At 31.2% G+C, this 19971-nt stretch overlaps 1 protein-coding gene and 1 long non-coding RNA gene across 2 annotated transcripts; one reads left to right on the top strand and one right to left on the bottom strand.

Annotated features, from left to right (window-relative positions):
• Window positions 1-2562: 2562 nt before the first annotated feature.
• LOC134231963 (uncharacterized) lies at window positions 2563-3735 on the bottom strand. Its single transcript, XR_009984666.1, has 3 exons — window positions 3652-3735; window positions 3147-3447; window positions 2563-2730 (listed from the first exon to the last, which is right to left on the bottom strand). It is a non-coding gene; the product is annotated as an uncharacterized LOC134231963 (long non-coding RNA).
• Window positions 3736-14360: 10625 nt separating this feature from the next.
• On the top strand, window positions 14361-15634 carry LOC134231964 (uncharacterized). The gene is made up of 2 exons (XM_062713914.1): window positions 14361-14602; window positions 15461-15634. Exons 1-2 carry the CDS (start codon window positions 14362-14364, stop codon window positions 15481-15483), a joined length of 264 nt encoding a protein of 87 aa, XP_062569898.1. The 5' UTR covers window position 14361; the 3' UTR covers window positions 15484-15634.
• The last annotated feature ends 4337 nt before the right edge of the window (window positions 15635-19971 follow it).

Below are 19971 nucleotides of genomic sequence, written 5' to 3' on the forward strand. Positions count from 1 at the left end.
ATTCCGAAACCCTCGGATTTAAAACTCCGTCCCATTATAGCAGGACCATCCTCATGTACACAAAGACTGAGCAATCTACTTGATTTGATTCTCAAACCATTGTGCAAAAAAGTACCCAGTTTCATCCGTGATGATTTGGATTTCCTTAATTACATTCCAGAGGAAGTACAACAAAACACGTTTCTTGTAAGTTTTGATGTAACCAGTCTTTACACCAACATCCCACATTACTTGGGACTTGAAGCTGTCAAATTTTGGATGGAAAAATATTATTTAACTTGAAGCCCTTCAAGTAGTTTTAGAAAATAACCATTTTCATTTTGATGAGCAATTTTACCTTCAAGTCAAGGGCACAGCTATGGGTACCAAAGTGGCCCCAACTTATGCCACTCTAGTTATTTACTTGGAAGAAAAGCTATATAGTAAAGCAATATTTTTACATTCGCCAAAATGGAAAAGATACCTTGATGATATTTTTATCTTTTGGAATAAAACTGAAGACGAATTCCATATAATAAATCAATTACAGGAATCAATTCAGTTATGGAGATGAGTGACAGACAACTTCCATTTTTGGACCTCCTTCTAATTAAGGATGATACCAAAATTATTACAGATGTACTGCAAAGAAACAGATTCGCACCAATATTTGGATTTCTATTCATGTCACCCATCAAAAATAATATCCATACAATATAGGTATATATAGAACTTTACGCTTATAGAAGAATAAATATATCTCCAAAAACAACACCAAATATGCCGGAATTGAAAAAGCAAAAAACATTCCTACTTCTGTTAAGAAACACTCGCCGCAAGGATGATAGTGAAAAAAGCGACATCAATCCACGCAACCACAATATTTTAAGATCAGCCAGGAGATTTTTTCCCATTTTAGAACAATCTCAGAATCTAAAAGACATCATCAAGGAGTCTCAAATTATTAATAGCAGAAGACAGGCACCCAATCTGAAGAAAATCTAACCAGAGCAAGATTTGCAACAATCAATGCCAAAGTCGTCAAAAAGTGCTGTGACCCACGTTGTGGAACATGTGAATATCTGGAGGAGGGAAGCGAAAAAACTTTAAAATGTGGTAAAAAATTAACACCAAACGTCAGCATGACCTGTAAATCAGAAAATGTTATTTACTGCATAACCTGTCCGACCTATGCGAGTCAAAAACAACAAATTTTTTGTTAAGGAATACGCCGTGCAGTGAGCACTTTGCTACCTGTGGGAAAGGGAAATTTAAATTATTTCCATTTTATAAAATGCACAATGACTGTCATACAGAAAATTATACTTCAGTTTTAACTAAAGTTATATAGTGATATATTATAATGCTACCTATTTATAAGCAATTTTATATTTAACTTTTAACTGTCTGAAGATAAAACCAAAACACTGGATTTTTCTTAAATATATATATATATATATATATATATATATATATATATATATATATATATATATATATATATATATATATATAAAATAAATAATCATAAATTAAGATCTTGGAATTTCTCCCAATTTTGCCAATAAAAGATCTAAAAAAAATATATAGTTGAAGTTTAACAAATGCAAGTCCAACCCCAAAGATCAAGATCCAAATTGTTGATACCCTAAGGAAGGTCTTGTCACAAGAAATACATCTATGAGATATAAAAGTCCTATTTCTAAAATTGGGTCAAACTCTAATATCAAGGTCAAAATATTTATTCCCCCTGAAAGGTCTTGTCTCAATAATTACACATGTAAAGTATGAAAGTCCTAGCACCAACAGTTCAAAAAATATGACCATGGTTAAAGTTGAGAATTTTTCTGTAAAAGTTGGTCAGGCTCAAAAGTCATGGTCAAATTTGGTGATACTCAAAGAAAGGTCTTGTCACAAGAAATACACCTCTGAAATATGAACGCAATAGCCACAACCACACAAAAGTAATGAGCAAGGTTAAAGTTTTTGCTGACAAACAGAAAAAAACAGGCAGACAAACAGACGGAAAGGGCAAAAACTATATACTATATATTCTACCAAAATACATTAAAAGCAAATGATATAAAATCAATTATGGTACTTCCTATTGATATATTTCTTCAATGACTACCTTACTGGAGTTCATTCCGAAATATTTCGTATGAATAGAAAACGTTTATTATTTTCATTTTAGCGATTCAAAGGCCTGTGATTTCATGTACGCGGTCCCAAGGCCTGTGAAGACGTGTTTATCTGAAGAAGGTATTCTCAAGTAAATTCGAACCGCATATTTCTCTCCTCAAAAGCAGAAGCATTTAAATTTATTTTCAGTTTAATGTATATCTCCCTGCATCATGGACATGTTCATTATACTGCCACAGAAACTTACATATTATATCAAATTGTCATACCCCAACTGTGCAGATGCTGAAAAGATTTCTTTTTAGAATAAAAAGATTTGAGATGTCAGTTGTGAAACCATCTCATTTTTTTTATGCAAAACCAATGTATGTCAAGAAAAGGTAGTCTGGGACACTGTCATTATTGTCATTATTAAAATAACAACAAATTATAATACAAAAATGGAAACAAAACAATTTTTATTTGTACAGGGTTTATTTACAACAGTCTTTCCCGCTCTTTGAACAACATTCTTGTCAAGCTTCCTTTCTCTGACGTGGAGCATCTTTTGTGCCCATGAGAGCGCCAAAGCCGAGACATTAAAAAATTGGCAACTCGGAAGTAGGTTTCCTGAGGGAAATAAAGAAAAACATTGTATTAAACAAGTATTGAATACTGCAGTTCTTCAGTTAATATAACTTCACAGAGGAAAGACCCTAATTACTTTTCACAAAAAAATCCTGAAGTTGGTAAATTTGGAAAATAGGATTTAATTTAATTATATGAAGAGTGATAGAGAACTGACCAGATCATCCATTGAAAATTTATGAAGAAAGAAATAATATTTCCCAACATCGCTATGTTTTTCATCAGGTTTTTATCAAAACGTGTAGATTTTTTTTCTCTATCACATTGAAGATCTGTACTTAAAATATGTCGCTTGGAGAAAAATCGTTCTAAAAAATTATGGATCCTAAATTTTCACCACTGATAATTTTCATCGTTTACAGGGAAATTAATTAATTCGGAGTAATTGCACTAATTACCTTTTCAGTAGTGATGTCTGACAACGACGGGAGGTGGGAGCATGGGCATCATTCCCATAGGAGGGAACGGAGGAAGGAAAGGTGGGGGTGGTGGAACGATGATTCTACTTGGGTTAGGTCCGAGACTGTTGGCGGCGAAGAATGGAGCAGCGAAGGACAGCGCTAGCAGTGGGTTTGAGCTGATGAAGGAGCCAATCTGCTCAAAGAAGTTGGTTCCGGTGGTGGTAACGGTCTGTGAGAGGACAGATCCGGACAGGCACAAAACAGCCAAAACAATTGTGACCGAGGACTTCATCGTTACCTGATCAGGTTAAAAAAAGGTGAATTATCAACTCAAATCTTAAGAAAGGATATTATTTTTATTTCTTTTGGTTATTCAAGACAAAAAATTACGAGTGGGGAAAAAAGTATTGGAGAATTCAAGCAATATTTTAGCAAAAGAGAATATTAATGTAATTCCAGAATAAATGGTTATCTGTATAAGATTCTTCCTTGTCTTACATACCTGATTTGATTTGGTGCGACAGATGCTCTGTAATTGTAACCATGACTGTATTCCTTTTTATACAAGGAGGTAATAATCGTTTTAAAGGTACAAAGGGGGGTCCTATAAAAAGATGATAATATCACAGTATATTTTTACATCTGATTTGAAAAAAAATATGACATTACTATTTATTCTTCAAACTTTTAACATTCTTAGCAAAATTCATCTTAAAGCTTATCTATTTAAATAAATTATCAAATTTTTAAGATATGAAAACTCCCCTTATGTGCCTCAAAATACCCTGTTCATAATATGTCCTTGTGCAATATCAAAGTACAATGTAGTGTTATTGCACGTTTTATTTACACGTCCTATGCATTTCTCGTTAGCATGGCATGTCCAATGACACCTCGACATTTGTTTTACAGGCTATCTTGTGGTTTTTGACAACTTCATTACAAAAGTTACGCAATGTTTCGTTATTTTATATCTATATTATGACCGATTGTTGGAATGCTCTGTTGAGCATTTATTGGGTAAATGTGAACAAACTGTACGAATAACAACGTTCCTTTTGTTAATCTTCTTGTAATAATGAAGACTTTAATGAGAAGGAATCAACGTGATAGACAACTGGCATGGACAACTTTTTTTTTTATTTTTTCCCCCTGAAATTCTGCAATCGGTTGAGTAGGATTCGTCAAATAGAAATAGATATTGTTTTGCCTACTAATGGTCCATAAGTGTAAATTCATTTAACCAAGTGGAGAAAATTAAAATGTATATTTTACTCTAGAATTGCAAATAGATGAAAGTGACGGTTTTATGGAGCCGACTTTGATATTGTATTTCTTCCCCACAGAGAACTGAAAAGTGAAATATTTATGGAAACATAACAAAATTACATTTGTAACATTAATATTTGTGATTTGTTGTCCATGCATAGAAAAAGGAGTTTAGTTAATTGTGAAGTTGAACAAAACTAAAAAGCGTGGTTGTTTTTGCTCTTTTTGTTCGGTTCATTTTAGTTCTTTTTAATAACCAACTTTATGTTGAAACTTTGTAGCAGAATTATATTGACTTTGATATTCACAAATTTAAAAAAAGTGCACAATTCCTGATCACCCACGGTTTTCTCATCTGCTTTAATGTTACATTAAGGTTTTGCCAAAGGTCAAGATGTCCAAAAATTTATTTTTATAATAGCTCCAAAACTACGTAAGGTATAAAATTAAAACTTTTACAGTTTATAAATATATCATATAAATTGATTAACAGATAGATTTAAAATAAGTGCACTCTGTCTGCTGTATTCTGTACTTTGAAAACCATCATTGCAGAAATAATTTATGTTTATCAATGAAAAACAAGTTGGACGTGGATGGTCTCTGAAAGGCTGTTATTGAAAGCATGAGATGTATAAAGACAAGACCCCTATAAAATCCGCCATTTGCAATTTACTTTCTTTTTCAAATCTTAACATTTGGGCAAAATAAACTGGGAAAACAACTTTCCAGAGGCTATCGATATCCAAGTTGCCTTTCATTGATAAACATTTATTGTTTTTGCAATGATGGTTTTCACTAAACGTGCGGAATAAATCAAGTGTATTTATTAAAAACTACTTGTATACTATACTATTTTTTAAAAGAATTTTTCACCATAAATATATTTTTTTAGTTCTTATTATCAAGTGATACTTTTTATCTGTTAAACAATGATATATTTCATAAACTGTATAAGTTTTAGCTTTAAAAACCAAATAGTTTTGGAGCTATTGTAAAGATATGTACGAGGGTTGTTCGAAAACTTCGTGGACTACTGTCATATCTTTTTTATTTGACGTCATATGTTATCCAAATTTGGTAGAAATATTTTAACAATAAATCCAAAGGATTTGTATCAATTTTTTTTTAAATACCACAATTATTTCAGAACTTATCCAGATTTTAAAAATGCAAAAATCGGGGATAGCGGAGCAGGTCAAAATTTTGCAAGTTACAATTAATACACTAAATGATGTCTGTAGTCATATTCTCTGTAAAATGAATTTAAAAGATCTTAAAATCATCTTAAAAGTTTTGACTTAATCAAGTTAAACTTATCTATGCTGTTATAGATACATTTAACTTAGAAAAGTCTTATAGTTTTTTGTATCAAAAACAGTTTTTGCTCTAATTTTGCAAAAGCAATTGTTTGATTTGCAATTCCAGACTACCTTTCCACTTAAATATAATATTTGTGATTTACATAGCTAAATTTGTGTACAATGTATATGTGAGGTATGTTTTTCAGGCCATATTTAATAGAATGTTTGCTTGCTCTCTCCCGACTCACAGTAAACTTACTGGGTCGGTAGGAAATGGGGAAAACTTTTTTCCCTACAAATTTCAGCATATTTTTTGACTTGTTAAAAGGAATTTTAAAAATATGGTGTCCTGGAATTCAAAATAAAAAGATTTGAGTCAGGACATTTTCAGTCCGTCGGTCGGGAGAGGGCAAGCAAGCAATTTTGTAAAGATGGCCTCAGTTTAATTACTCTTATTCTCTACTGAAAAATACGAAGATAATTTTTAGAACGACTTGGTTTGAAATATTGCAATACATTTTACGTCTCGGATACCCCCCACCACCACTAGAAATTATAAGCTAATATCAACAACTCACTTTCAGCGTATTTTATTATTTTTTTTTTATTTATCCATTATAAAGGCAAATGTTTTTTTCTTAAATCGATATAAGCTGTAATTTTAAAAGTACTTGGACACGGATTTGAAGTCAATATTTTCTCTTTATTATATGATTGAATAATTTCCATCACTCTGATTGGCTGAGATCCAACTATGTTAGAAAAATAAAACCTGCACGTGACGTTCCAGGTCAATACAAGGATTTATTTCCTCTACATTGATCTAAAAATAGATTGGGAAATTCCAAATTGATCCAAATTGTTTTAGAAAGCTATTTAAACGACTATGATTTTTATTTTCATGTGAACAAAACATAAGCGAATATATATTTTAGGGTTAAGAGGGGAAATCCAACACTTTTACTGAACAACAATTTTTTTTTTACTTTTTGGCAGTCAGTTTTCCCTGATAATACTCCTTCCTTTCAAAATATGTCCTATAAAAAAAGACTGACATTATATATTTCTTTCATGGTAACTAAAATTGATTTAAAAAAAAAACATTTCAAATCGATACGACTGGTAAGGTTTATTCACATTTTAATTCTGCTTACTCTTGTAAGCTTAATAAAATGCAAACAAGTAATGAGCTTTATCATTTTATCACTGAATCATATAATAAAACAATTATTGCTGCGTACCTCGCCCTTCGGGCTTTTATTCAAAAACCAGCAATAATTGTATAATATTATTACGACTTGTATATTTTAATAGCATTTCACACAAAAGTTAATTAAAAATCTTTTTTCATTTAAAAGTTATTAAAACTTATTAAAACCCGCCAAAAAATTTGAAATTCTAATATCTTTTATATGAAATAAGATTTTTAATTAATTTTTGTGTGAAATGCTATTAGAATATATAAGCTGTAATTTTAATAGAGAAAATTACTTACTGTATATGAGTACCTTTAATTTACTATGCGAGAATATGAGGAAATATTTACAAACTCCATAGAAATGTTTCTGTGAATGTAGATGCTAAATAGTACACTAGGGCCATCTTTAAAAAATGTTTGGTTGCTTTCCCGACCGACTGACTAAAAAAGACCCGATTAAAAAAAAGATTTTCACACCTACCTACCAACCCAAATAATTTTATCCTGAGTCAAGAGAGGGCAAGCAAAGTTAACATTATTTTAAAGACGGTCTAGACTAAAGAATTGTAATTTCAAAGTTCTCGAGTGCGTGTCATTAATGACATAAAAATTATAACCATAAGAATGAAAATTACAATAACCTTTAGATAATCCAATATAACACATTATTAGTGAAAAATACGCACATATATTTGAGCAAAAATTTCGAAGTGGCTTATATACCTCTACTTGAGGTTGATGAATGTCTCGGAGAAAGGGCGGTCCAAGACTGTCTGGGTGCGACAATGTGAACACCGTTATTAAAATTAATACACACGTCGTCTCTTTACCTGCAGCCATTGTTTTACACATGTTAACACATGTACGGTGTTAACTTTAAACAATAATGAACCAAGGTACTCACAAAACTATAGACATTTATAAATTTCTCAGACAAATTGACAGTTGACCTGTCAAGGGCGTCTGACCTTATAGTATATATATCCTCCCTACTTAGTCATCTTTAATTCAGTTTTTGGATTCAAACAGTTAAACAGGTATGTTTCAAAATGTATATGGGAGTCAAAAATGTTATATTCTTTATTTACTAAATTTTTTCTGTGTAGAATATTTCAAAGGAAAGTATTCAAGGTTCATATCCCCTATTTGCTTGTCTAAATGATACTTTAAAATGCATACAATTTCCCAAAAGAATTTTGTTCATACTTTAATTCTACCACGGTTGCAAAGGTTAGAGGAGAAGCTTTTATAAGTAAAATGCAAACAATTTTAGTATTACTTAGTTTCTACAAGAGAATCTTTATCTTGACAAAATGAAGAAATAATATAGGATTATCCCTTGAGTTATCTCTCTTATCAGAGTACCAGTGAACCTTAAAGCGTTTTCAAATTTACTTATGTCACTTGCATTGAGTTATCTCTCTTCAGAGTACCAGTGAACCTTAAAGCGTTTTCAATTTTACTTATGTCACTTGCAATTAAGTTTTACAATTTCGAAAAATTTGAAAATTTAAAAGCTGTCCTTTGTCGTTAAGATATAAAATTGAGAAATTTTTATTCAAATTGCTGTAATGATGAAAGTAAAATTTTCTAAGCTATTGTCTCAAAATGTTTTTTATCGTAAAAATTCTTTGTTTTGCTCCAGAGGAACAAGCTCTCTTTTTACACGCAAGTTTAATTTTTTTGACAATATCCTTCGCATTTAAGGGCTGAAATCCTAATGAACATTAAAAACTGTAAATAATATTGACGTATTCGTATAGAACATCTATTGAGACCAGTCGTTGTATTTGTTTCCATATTAATCAAAGCAGTTCATATGTCTAAACTTTTTAGCAGGAATACAGAAAGGCATGCATCAAAAGGCTAATATACAGTTAAATTTATCGATTACAGATAGACATGAGGACCTCCGTTGCTGTCGTTCTGGCCGTGATGTGCCTGTCCGGTTCGGTTCTGTCACAGACCGCCACTACAGGAACCAACATCTTCCAGCAGATTGGCTCCTTCATCAGCTCAAACCCAGCACTGGCTCTGTCCTTCGCCGCCCCATTCTTCGCCGCCAACAGTCTCGGACGTAACCCAAGCAGAATCATCGTTCCACCGCCCCCACCTTTCATTGCTCCCTTCCCCATCGCCCAACCCCCAATCATGCCAATTGTTGTCCGTGGACACTATTGAAAACATCATAAAATGTAAGTATTAATTATTATTAAATCAGTATGATATAACGAAAATTTCATTATATGCACTGTACATGATTTCTATGAAGTTTTCGTCAATTATATACTAAGGACAAATTCAATATTATATTCTAGTTATTAATTACTGGATGTTCAAAATGACACAATTTTTATAAAATCAACGCCATGTTTTTAGATTGAAGTAACTTGAACTCGAAATCCAAAGAATGTATACAAAACATACACATTATAATCTTTGTATTTACAATAAACTTTGTTATATTTCCCTCCATCTTGTAACATATATTTTTTTACGTTACAGGTAGTAATTTATTTCCATCATCGCCATCTATTTATTTCACACCAAAAGAAGAAGCGGTTGATCACGAAGTGAGGACGCACAGAACACACACAGAATCATGTCCATTTCATCTTGTCCTTCATCTGTTGTTAATGTTTTCAATAAATATCATCATGAATTTTTTTGTCTTTTCTTTTCTTTATTAACATGGATTTTTTAAGGTTCTAGATATCAAAATCTCATATTGATCAGGTGGTGCATAAGGGCATGGCAAGCTTAAATTTTGTAACTTAAGATTACAGAAGCCGGTATGTGCCAAGTATAGGATAATGTTACAGTTTATTATAGTTTATTAGAAGTTAGTTACTACAGTTATTATTATTATAGTTTTCTATTATTTTCAAATCTTGATCATTGTATGACACAGTTGATAAAGGATACTTAAATTACAAATAGAAAGAACTCTTATTTATGATCAAGATAGTGACGCAATAATGCCTATAGTACAGTGTCCGTTTCCTGGCTGTGACTATACCACCGCCGACCTAGATGCAGCAATAGAAATATTTTATCTGGCGTTCGCCAAAAAAATTCTATCTGGCACATTCAAGCTTCCGTTCGTAGTATAATTTTCAAGCCTCAATATTACATCTATCTGCTATATGCAAAACTACTAATTAATGTCATTTTTTAAAGGAGAAATTAAATGAACGAAAGGAAACTTTTACAAAACCCCCAAACCCGGCCCTAAAAAATATTAATTTTTACGAAAAGTTCAAGAATGAAGATTTATAAATCTGAGCTTGATTACGATATCTTTTCCCTATTTCCTCATATTTCCTTGACGGGAAAATCCAGAAAACCAACAAGTCTAAACTTAGGACAGAAAACCTTCATAGATGCCAACGAAATAACTTTTGTACTAGCGATCGATGTCACCTGTCGATAATTTATAAAGCAGGCCTCGCCATTAGTAAAGATTGACAGATTTCTTCATATAAATCCCTCCGACGGTTTGGTCTAACCGATATTGTTCCTCCGTGGTTTATGTAGTGTGTGTGGGGCTCTCCGGTAAGTCTTTCGAACTCCCTGTAGAATGTCTCCCTCACCCCCAGCCGCCTGCCTCCCACCCTGTGTTCATAACATGTCGTCTTCAATTAAAACTTCTTTTGTTATTAAAACTTTACATTTATACATTCATGAATTTGTCTTGTCATTTTTGTTGTTTCTTTAACTCCACTAACTCAGCTGTATAAACTATGTTTTTCACTAACTTTACTAACTGGGCTGTATACAATATGTTTTCACTAATTTTTGAGTAGATAAAAGTTATTTTGAAGATTTTTGCAAAAATTTATTATTTTATTTTTTAATTTTTAAAAAGAATTCCCATCCTAAGATACTGTAATAAAGGTTTATTAAACTTTTAAAATTGATAAAATTAATCATTTGATTTCATGATCTAGCCAAAAAACACACAAAAAAGTCGAGTTTACATGTAGTATACTCTTTTAAAAGTTTCTTCCCTTATTCAAACGACTAAAAAGGTTTTCTGTGCAGCATAAACATAAATTGCAAGTAAATATCAGGGTACACAAATGCGTGTTTCCACAAAAAATATAGTAAAACAATGCATATAACATAAATTTTAAGAAAAGGCGTGGAACTTGGGCAATGAAAGCTTTTTTTTTGCAGAAAAACTTTTCTTTTAAAATAAAAATACGATACATGTGCCCTCTACAAAAAATTAGAATTCTTTAATTCAAATTAGCATATGACAAATTTAATGGAAGAATTCTAATTTATTGTAAAGAACAAATGTTGAGTGCGCTAAATAACATTTTGAATACGCTATTTTATTTTATTTTTTTAAATATTCAATACATGTATAAAGATAAATGCATTCACATCATATAAAGATATGTTAGAGAGACAATGCACATATTATAATTACATGTATTTATGTATTACCCTTTATACAAATAGCAATTCAGTAATGAATGGGACACTACATGTTTTTTTTTATTAACGACGTAGCAAGTTTTACATGTTACTTGTTGTATGTTGAACCAGGTCATCCAATGGTAAATTGATCGATGATATAGTATTAAATTTATAAAAACATATCTTTAAAATTAACATCTTGATGTACCTGTTGAAATTAATGAAAAAAATATTTCAGGAAGTTCATTTTTAACATACGATAATAATATTTTTGGCTTTAATCTAAAAAATTACAAGCATTTTGCAAAATTACGGATACGTATTCTACACCTTTAAATTTTGTTAAATTTTGATTGATAACTTCCCTTTTTTAAATATCTCCGCGCCAAAAGAATTCCATTTGCTTTGATGATGTTTCTTTCCTCCTTTTTTGCGATCCTTTAGTTTGCCCATTTCTCATAATTTTTTTTTCAACAGGTTTCAATAAAACTAACAATTCTGAATTACCTGGGAATTTCAGAAAAGCACATTTAGCACATAATAAAACTATATTTTTATGTGATTTCATAAACAAATTAAGTGAAAATATAATAGATCTTATTTTTTTTTTCATTTTGCAAATAATTCATAAATAAAATTATATACTATGTCAAAAATTCCCTCTCCTTAAAAAAGAAAGAAATTATTGTTAAAATGTTTGCCAAAACTCCCACACATGCTATTTATATATCTAATTTTAATCAAATACTGATTATCTAATAATTCATTAATAAAATCATATGAAATTTTGGATAAAGTTTCGCCTTAATATAAAAATATAAAAATAATGCCCTGTTCACACGACGAGTTTAATTCGCAGTAAACTAATGCGAAGTAAACTAATGCGAATCAAATTAATGCGAATTAAATTGCGTTCACACGACAGCACGAAGTATGTCGAATTAAATTTACATGGCAGATATTATTTGTAAAGCACGTCATGTATAAAAAGCCATCCTTTGATACAAAAATATTCATTGATTTTACAAGTATTTCTCAATTTTTAAAAATATACATGTAGCCCAAATATATATAACCACCAAACTTTTTAATTCTGGACAACATGTCAAAAAATTGTTATCTTCTTAGCGTTCACACGGAAATCGTAATTTGATGAGTAAAAGACAAAGCTGATGTCAATTATGATTTTCAAGTGGATAAAAATTCAGTAATTTTACGTTTAATTAAAAAGTGAACAGTGTAAAATAATTTGTTATAGTAATTTTTTCATGTATATTTAAAGTGTATTCAAAGAAATCACAATAATGAACGTCAGTTAAAACACTACACACGTCCTACAGCTATGTTGATTTTTTTTTATCAAGGCCATGATACTTAGAGGCCGTGGATTTTGCACGCGGCGTGGTAATACTACTTTTCAAGAAATGATTTTCAATCGATCAAATCTGATCATTTTTTTTATGAAAGAATAACAAATTGTATCAAATAGAGCTATTTCATATTATCTAATAGATATTCTTAGGAATATAATTGTCAAAAAAGTAGATATTACACTCAACATTCTACATCTTATCACGTGACAAATAAAAAAATATAACAGTTTGGCAATACAAATATTTTTAAAATATTTTAATGATTTAATCATAATTAATGTCTCAATGGACTAAGAACACGGCCGTAATATAGAACTCTTTCTGGTCAGTGACAGCCGCCGTTAACCTATTTGTCAATGTCGCTTACCTGTCTATCGGAGGGGAGACACATTTATTGCTAACACCGTCAGGGATCGAATTACGACTTCACTGATCTCTGACCTACTTCTTTTAGTACTTGTAGTTAAACGTTACGACCTCGAAGTACTTATGAAAGGAATGTGACATCATAATCGGTTGAATTTTTTCTACGTTTTTCTTTTGCTGACGATTTCCTTGCAACAGAACAGTAGTCAAAAATCGTCTCGCAGTTTTAGACTTGAGTCGGAAATTGCATATTGTCCTAAACTTTTATCATAAAAATACAATTTTTGAAGTTTTTTTTCTTTGATATGTAAATTGTGTGCTAATAGATTCAATTATTATTTTACAATAAATATTCATTTTATGAAGGACAAAAATTTTGACCCATGCTATCTGAGACTGCTGCATGATCTTGGGGTCAGAATTAAAATGTTAGATATACTGAGTACATGTAAGGCGCGGATCAAGAATCTTATACCGGTACTAGAAAAGGCTGGAAAACTTTGAAGTTCAAAGCAGACCAAGCCCTGAGAGCCAATGTTCGTAGGAGGAGGGGGTGGAAGCAAAGACTCCATAAGTTTCTAAGAATTGGCAATATTTAGATATAAGAAACATAATGGACTGCAATGATTTTAATTAACTTTTTGAAAATGGAACTGAAGTGAATATAATCACATTTAGAAAGTCTGTTAGTGTTATGCCATCTTTTAAAGAGGAGAGGGCAACCAAACAGTCTTATTGTGTCTTTTGGATGTCATTCTTATACATGTAAATGTAGTAAGCTTTTTTTTTACTTTGAAATCACTAATTTTAGTGGGGGGTTAATTTTAGTGATTTTCAAGTTATGAGAAGACACACGAATTTATACCAACCACGAAATGCAATTTTTCACATATATATATATATACTACTGAACAATTCTTCAACCACGAAATCAAATCCCAATGAACCAATATATTTTCATCACACCAAGAAGTGTGGCCCTTCGAAAATATGTGATTTTACAGTATTACGCACAGCAATCTTTGTAGGATCTACGGTTTTGGATTTTAACATTTAGAAGAAATTCTGAAAACAGCCGTTTCAGTCAAATATTTATTTTTGATGCATGTCTTATATTTATTATATGAATACTCATTGACCCATTAATCTCATCTCCAGTTGTCTTGTATGCATTTTTTTTAAAAAACTTTCTTCTGCTTTTAAAATATGAACACTGAAAACTGAATTTAAGATAAATTGTATTTTTTAAGTATTTTTTTTTCGTTTAGACCACCATGTTGACAAAACAATTGTTGCTTGCTCTGATTTTTGCGGCCATGATGGCCCTCAGTTCAGCGCAGACTACAGCATTGGCCAACATTGGAACAGGGGGCGCTTTTCTGGCAGGACTAGCACTTCCGTTTATTTTTAATCAGTTCCGGCGACCACCTCTTCCTGTGGTAGTTCCGTATCCGATACAGACCAACTTCCCACCTCAATTTTTCAACCCGTACCCTCGAGTACCTTTCCTCCCAGGTAAAATCGGCATCAATTTACCTTTTATATATAGGATCTTCTTATCTCAAAATATATTAAGAATCATTGATAGTCTGAGAAGAAAGATAACTCTTAACAGGATAAAATTTGTCTATAGATGATAACTCTACAAATTGGAAAGTCTTTAATGATCATGTCCAGTTTTGACCCACAAGCTTTGCATTTTACTTATAAACTACGTGTTCATTTCTTTTGGAACATTATAAGCGTTAAAGCAAGATTTTAAACGAGTGAACATAATATTTATAAACCCTATTTTAAAGCTATATTAAGGGTTTAAAAAAAATATAACAAAAGATAGAGTGTAGATATTTATTATAAAGTTTTATATTAAAATATAATCTAGGGTAAAATAATTTATATATTTCCCCTGGACATTGTATATGTATACACTGATAATTATATTTTTTTCTCCAAAATTGACGATTTAGGTATAATAGTTTTTTTTATTCCATTCAAACCATTCTTTTCATGTTGACAAAATCTATGAGAATACGGTAAATGATCAAGTTATGTCATAAATTTGAATCCAGATTGGCCTATTTTGAAAAATAAGCAATTTTCTTCTTATCACCATGATCATAGGAAAAAATAGGATTGATTTACAGAGTTATGCCTCTTTTTCCTAGGTACATGTATTAGATATCATGCATGCCGAATCATTAGATTTTTCTAAACTATTTTCACTGTATAGATAGTTTAAATAAACTTGAAAATTATTTTGCACAAAACAGTTTCATTGGTAGTTATTTTGAGGTCGGTCAAAATTGATTATACACATACGTGTACAATTGTTTGATTGATTAATTAAATAATGTACTCTGTATTCTGTTGCAGGCGCCCCAGGGTTCTTTGGTTAAAGTGGAAAACCCTTTGAACTTCCTGTCTGCTGTTTTATTATTACATATTATAATAATTAATAAAAAAAAACATTATTGCACTGAGCCTCTTCATGTTTTCATATTTGTAAAGTTAAAGTAAAAAAATAAACATGTGGTTAAAACAATATGAGCTGCATTTTTGTACAGATAAATTTGTATGTAATCTAAACCTTTTTGATCAATCAGACTATAAAATAAATAAAGTATTAAATTGTTTCAGAAGAAATACTTCTATACAATAGAATATACCGTATTATATGTAGATCATTATTGTACAGGACGACAATATATATGTGATTATTATTCAAAACAGTTTTTGTTACATGTGTTTTAGTGCAAGTGTTTTATTCTAATATCTAATAAAAGGTCAACTGAAACAGTTCTCAAAATGCCATTAAACTACTTTCTAGGAGAAGTTGATATCTTAACAAAAAATTGCCGTAAACATGATTTTTTTTTTTTAAACCTATAACTGTGCTTCGAAATTCAGGTTCATATGAACTGAATTATTCATCAATTTCAGTATTTAAGGTAATCAATTTATAACGACCATATTTTGTGCCTAATAAATGAATGATCCGATATTTTTAATCATGGTAGCATTTTGAAGATGCTGTCAAATAAAATGCTCCAGCAATGGAATTTATATAATTTTGATTAATGTCCAATGAATTGCACCTTGAATTTTACATTGATGTCGATGGACAGCGCATTTTTTACCAGGTATTGTTAAAGTAATTTGAATTTGAAACAAATCTCTTGGTGAAAATATGTATTAACTTCCACTTTATTAAATTATGAAATAAAATAAATTATTTAGCACAGAAACTTTGAAAAATCAAAAATTTTCTTCTTTTCATCAAGGGAAGATAACTCTTCAGAAACCTTTAACGTGCAAAATTACTGTCTCCTTAGATGTTATCAGTCTTGTGAATTTGGTTCATTTCACTTTTATCTAAATCCCGGGCTTCATTATACATTGAAAATAGTACCTTAAGATCACATAAGTGACATAACTGCCCTTCAGTGGCATCGCTCATGGAATGGAGACTGCTAATGACGGGACACGGACGAAAGACTCGAAAATTTACCTGAAAAAAAACTTTAAAGTGACAGTGCAGATGATCAGTGACAAGAAAGAGCCCCCCCCCCCAAAAAAAAAAAAAAAAAAAAAAAAAAAAAAAAAAAAAAAAGATTTTGATTTTTTTTTCTGTCAACCTTTAATTGTAATACATGTATATATATTTCTTGCATTACACTGCACTAGTAAACTAATAATGATAATTTTATCACATTATGTTTTTGTTTTAAAATGCATTTATTTAATTTAAATTTTTGTTATTTTTGTAATGAAAAGAAATTTAGAACCAACCTTTTTGTTAGATGTTTGATATGTTTCTGGGTGTGTGTGTGTGTAGGGGGGGGGGGGGGGTGGGGGTGTTCAATTTGGTTTTTTTTTTGGACTTTACATGGCTATATAAAATTGTAAATCACAAGGGTGAATAACTCTCAAAGCTACTTCAAATACTATAGAACTAATTTACCATACATTTCCTTTTCATCGCATTCTCAAAGTCTCTGTTATCTGTTATAGACTGGGAAGGTTAAATATTAGTCCAAATGTAGGTGAAAGTAGACCATATATAGCATATCTAGAACAATGTCAGGGCAGTGTGTTAAATAATCAAAATTTTTGGAATATTAAACTAGAGGTACTGTGAGCAGTAAAAATATATTTAAATTTTTTTTTACCATAGAATATAAAGAGAATTTCCATGTTTTGCTCTGGAAAATCAAAAATATATGTCAGATCAAAAAGTAAAATAGGAGGTGCACAATGGCAATATGTAAATAAGAATCTGTGAAAGTTTCAATAAATTTCCTTCAGTGGTATGAGAGGAGTTGCGGATAAGAGATGGGTACCCCAAAGCGTAACAGACGGACGGACGGACTCACTTTTCAAGCGGGGGTATAATTACAAGTTATTGTTTTATTGACACCTAGGTGCCCCACATGTAATAATAATATACATATTTTTTTAAGAAATGAAAGAGTTTCTTTCACCTTTTTTGTATTTCTGTGTCATCTTGTGGCAATGAAAACCATGGGTGTTAAGAAAAGATTTGTCACCGGTAGGTGACTTTAGAATAAAATATGATTCCCATCAATGAAACGACGAACAAAATTATCCAAAGATTGCAAAAACTTATACAAAAAATAACAAAACAGAACATAAACAAGTAAACAACCAGATGTAAAACAATTTCAAGCACAAAACAATTTCTTTTTTTATTTTTCATGAAATATATAGGAAAAATTAATATACCTCTTTCATACAAGAACTACTGGGCTTGAAAAGTGGGAGGGTATATGTGGAAGCATCCTGGGATAGTGTAGATTCTAAATTGTAAAAATCATGACCCCGTCTGTCCGTCCGTCTGTTACACAATGGGGAATCAAAGTTTTATCCGCAGAAATATATAGTGAAAAATTTGGAAAACTTTCACAGAATCTTTATTACATATTGAAATTTGTGCAAGCATTCTTGGGCTTTTTAATTCGTATATTTTGGATTGACCCCAGGGCAAAACATGGCCACAATGGAATGACAGTTTTACATAGAAATATATAGGAAAAATCTTTGAAAATCTTCTTCTCAAGAACCACTGGGCCAGAAAAGTTTTGAAACTTATGTGGAAGCATCCTGGTATAGTGTAGATTAAATTAAATCATGAGGGGTGATCAAAAAGTGGGGCCACAATTGGTAATTCAAAGTTTTACATAGAAATATATAGGAAAAATCTTTGAAAATCTTCTTCTAAGAACCACCGGGCAGTAGAAAAGTTGAAACTTATGTGGAAGCATTCTTGGGTAATGTAGATTTAAAATTGTTCAAATCATGACCCCCAGGGGAAGGGTGGAGCCTTAATGGGGGGATCAAAGTTTTACATAAAAATATATAGGAAAAATCTTTGAAAATCTTCTCAAGAACCACTGGGCCAGAAAAGCAGAAACTTATTTGCACATGGAAGGATCCTGGGGTAGTTGATTTCAAAATGTCTAAATTATGATCAGTGGGGTAGGGTGGGGATACATTATGTATTACAAGGGGGAAATCTGGTAAAGAAGTACAGAATGATAAACGTTCTCAGGTGAACAATATGTAATGAAAATGGGCCTCTTGTTTGTATATATTTCTGTGTCATCTTGTTGCAATGAAAACTATGGGTGTTAAGGAAAGATTTGTCACCGGTGGATGACTTTTGAATAAAATATGATTCCCATCAATAAAACGACAAACAAAATTATGCAAAGATTGCAAAAACTTATACCAAAAAAAAAGTATAAAAAGAGAACATGTAGAACATAATAGAACAAAAACAGGTAAACAATCAGATGTAAAACAATTAGATAGATAGACATAAGTAAACAACAAAGTTCAATTTGAGAGTCCTTCCTCGCCATCACCATAAAAGCACGCGTAACCAACAGCAGGGAAGGTTATTGCATATAAGTTTTCTGTGACATCAACCCGTTATTCTAAAATTATCACATGTTTACCACCCAAAAGTTGAGTTACTGGGGACTAAAAACTAGACAGTGTTATCTTATATTTCCATTTCATTGTGAAATAAAAGTAGACTTAAACATTAAGAATCCAGACTAATCGATTTAAATTACACGAGGACTTCCATGCCAATTTCAATAGTCCTCGAACACTGACGTCAAACACAAAAGCAGCTGCACGAGATTTACATGCATATTTGGCCTCCTTAGCGTCAGACACAGAGACAGATGCCCACGCCCAGATTTGGCAATTTGTGCCTCTTTAGCTGCTATTTCCAGTTTTGACCTGATAATTTACATTCCGGGAGAAAAATTATCGGGAAATCAACTCCGCTTACTTTCAAAGGGTTATTATAGAGGAATAATTTAGAAATGGAAATATTAGAACATAAACAAGTAAACAACCAGATGTAAAACAATTTACAAGCATAAAACAATTTCCTTTTATTTTTCATGGCTCATATCATCAAATTAATATACCTCTTTCATACATTTATTTTGGGTTTGTTATTTTAATTCAAAATGCAATCGGAACATCACTAAGCTTTTTTCGTCAAGTCAACTTGACGGAAAATTCAAAATGGGTTATGTTTTAGGCATATAGGAAAATGGAAAAAAAAAAACTGCTCAATATTTGATTTAGTCGGAACTTAAAATCATCATATACATACAAATTGTTTGTATTAGCATTTCTTTGCCGTTGCATTGAAGAGTGCAATGCAGTTTAAAAAAAAAAGGGAGATGGACGAATGGGGAGTGGAAAATGCCAAACTTCGAACCCGAAGGATTTCGCATTAATAAAATTTTAAAATAAATACAAATTTCTTTTGAGGTTTATATCATTTTGTATTCCTTGTTCGCATTTATGTATCTGAAGATATGCATCATATGAAATTATTG

Source organism: Saccostrea cucullata, unplaced genomic scaffold (genome assembly GCF_032062105.1).
Source record: "Saccostrea cucullata isolate Sc308-1 unplaced genomic scaffold, CSIRO_AGI_Scuc_v1 ctg323, whole genome shotgun sequence".
Lineage (NCBI taxonomy): Eukaryota > Metazoa > Mollusca > Bivalvia > Ostreida > Ostreidae > Saccostrea > Saccostrea cuccullata.

Coding starts and splice junctions, on each gene's coding strand:
- LOC134231964 (XM_062713914.1), top strand. CDS start 14,362: ATGTTGACAAAACAATTGTTGCTTGCTCTGATTTTTGCGGCCATGATG. Junction 14,603..15,460: donor TCGAGTACCTTTCCTCCCAG/GTAAAATCGGCA, acceptor ATTCTGTTGCAG/GCGCCCCAGGGTTCTTTGGT.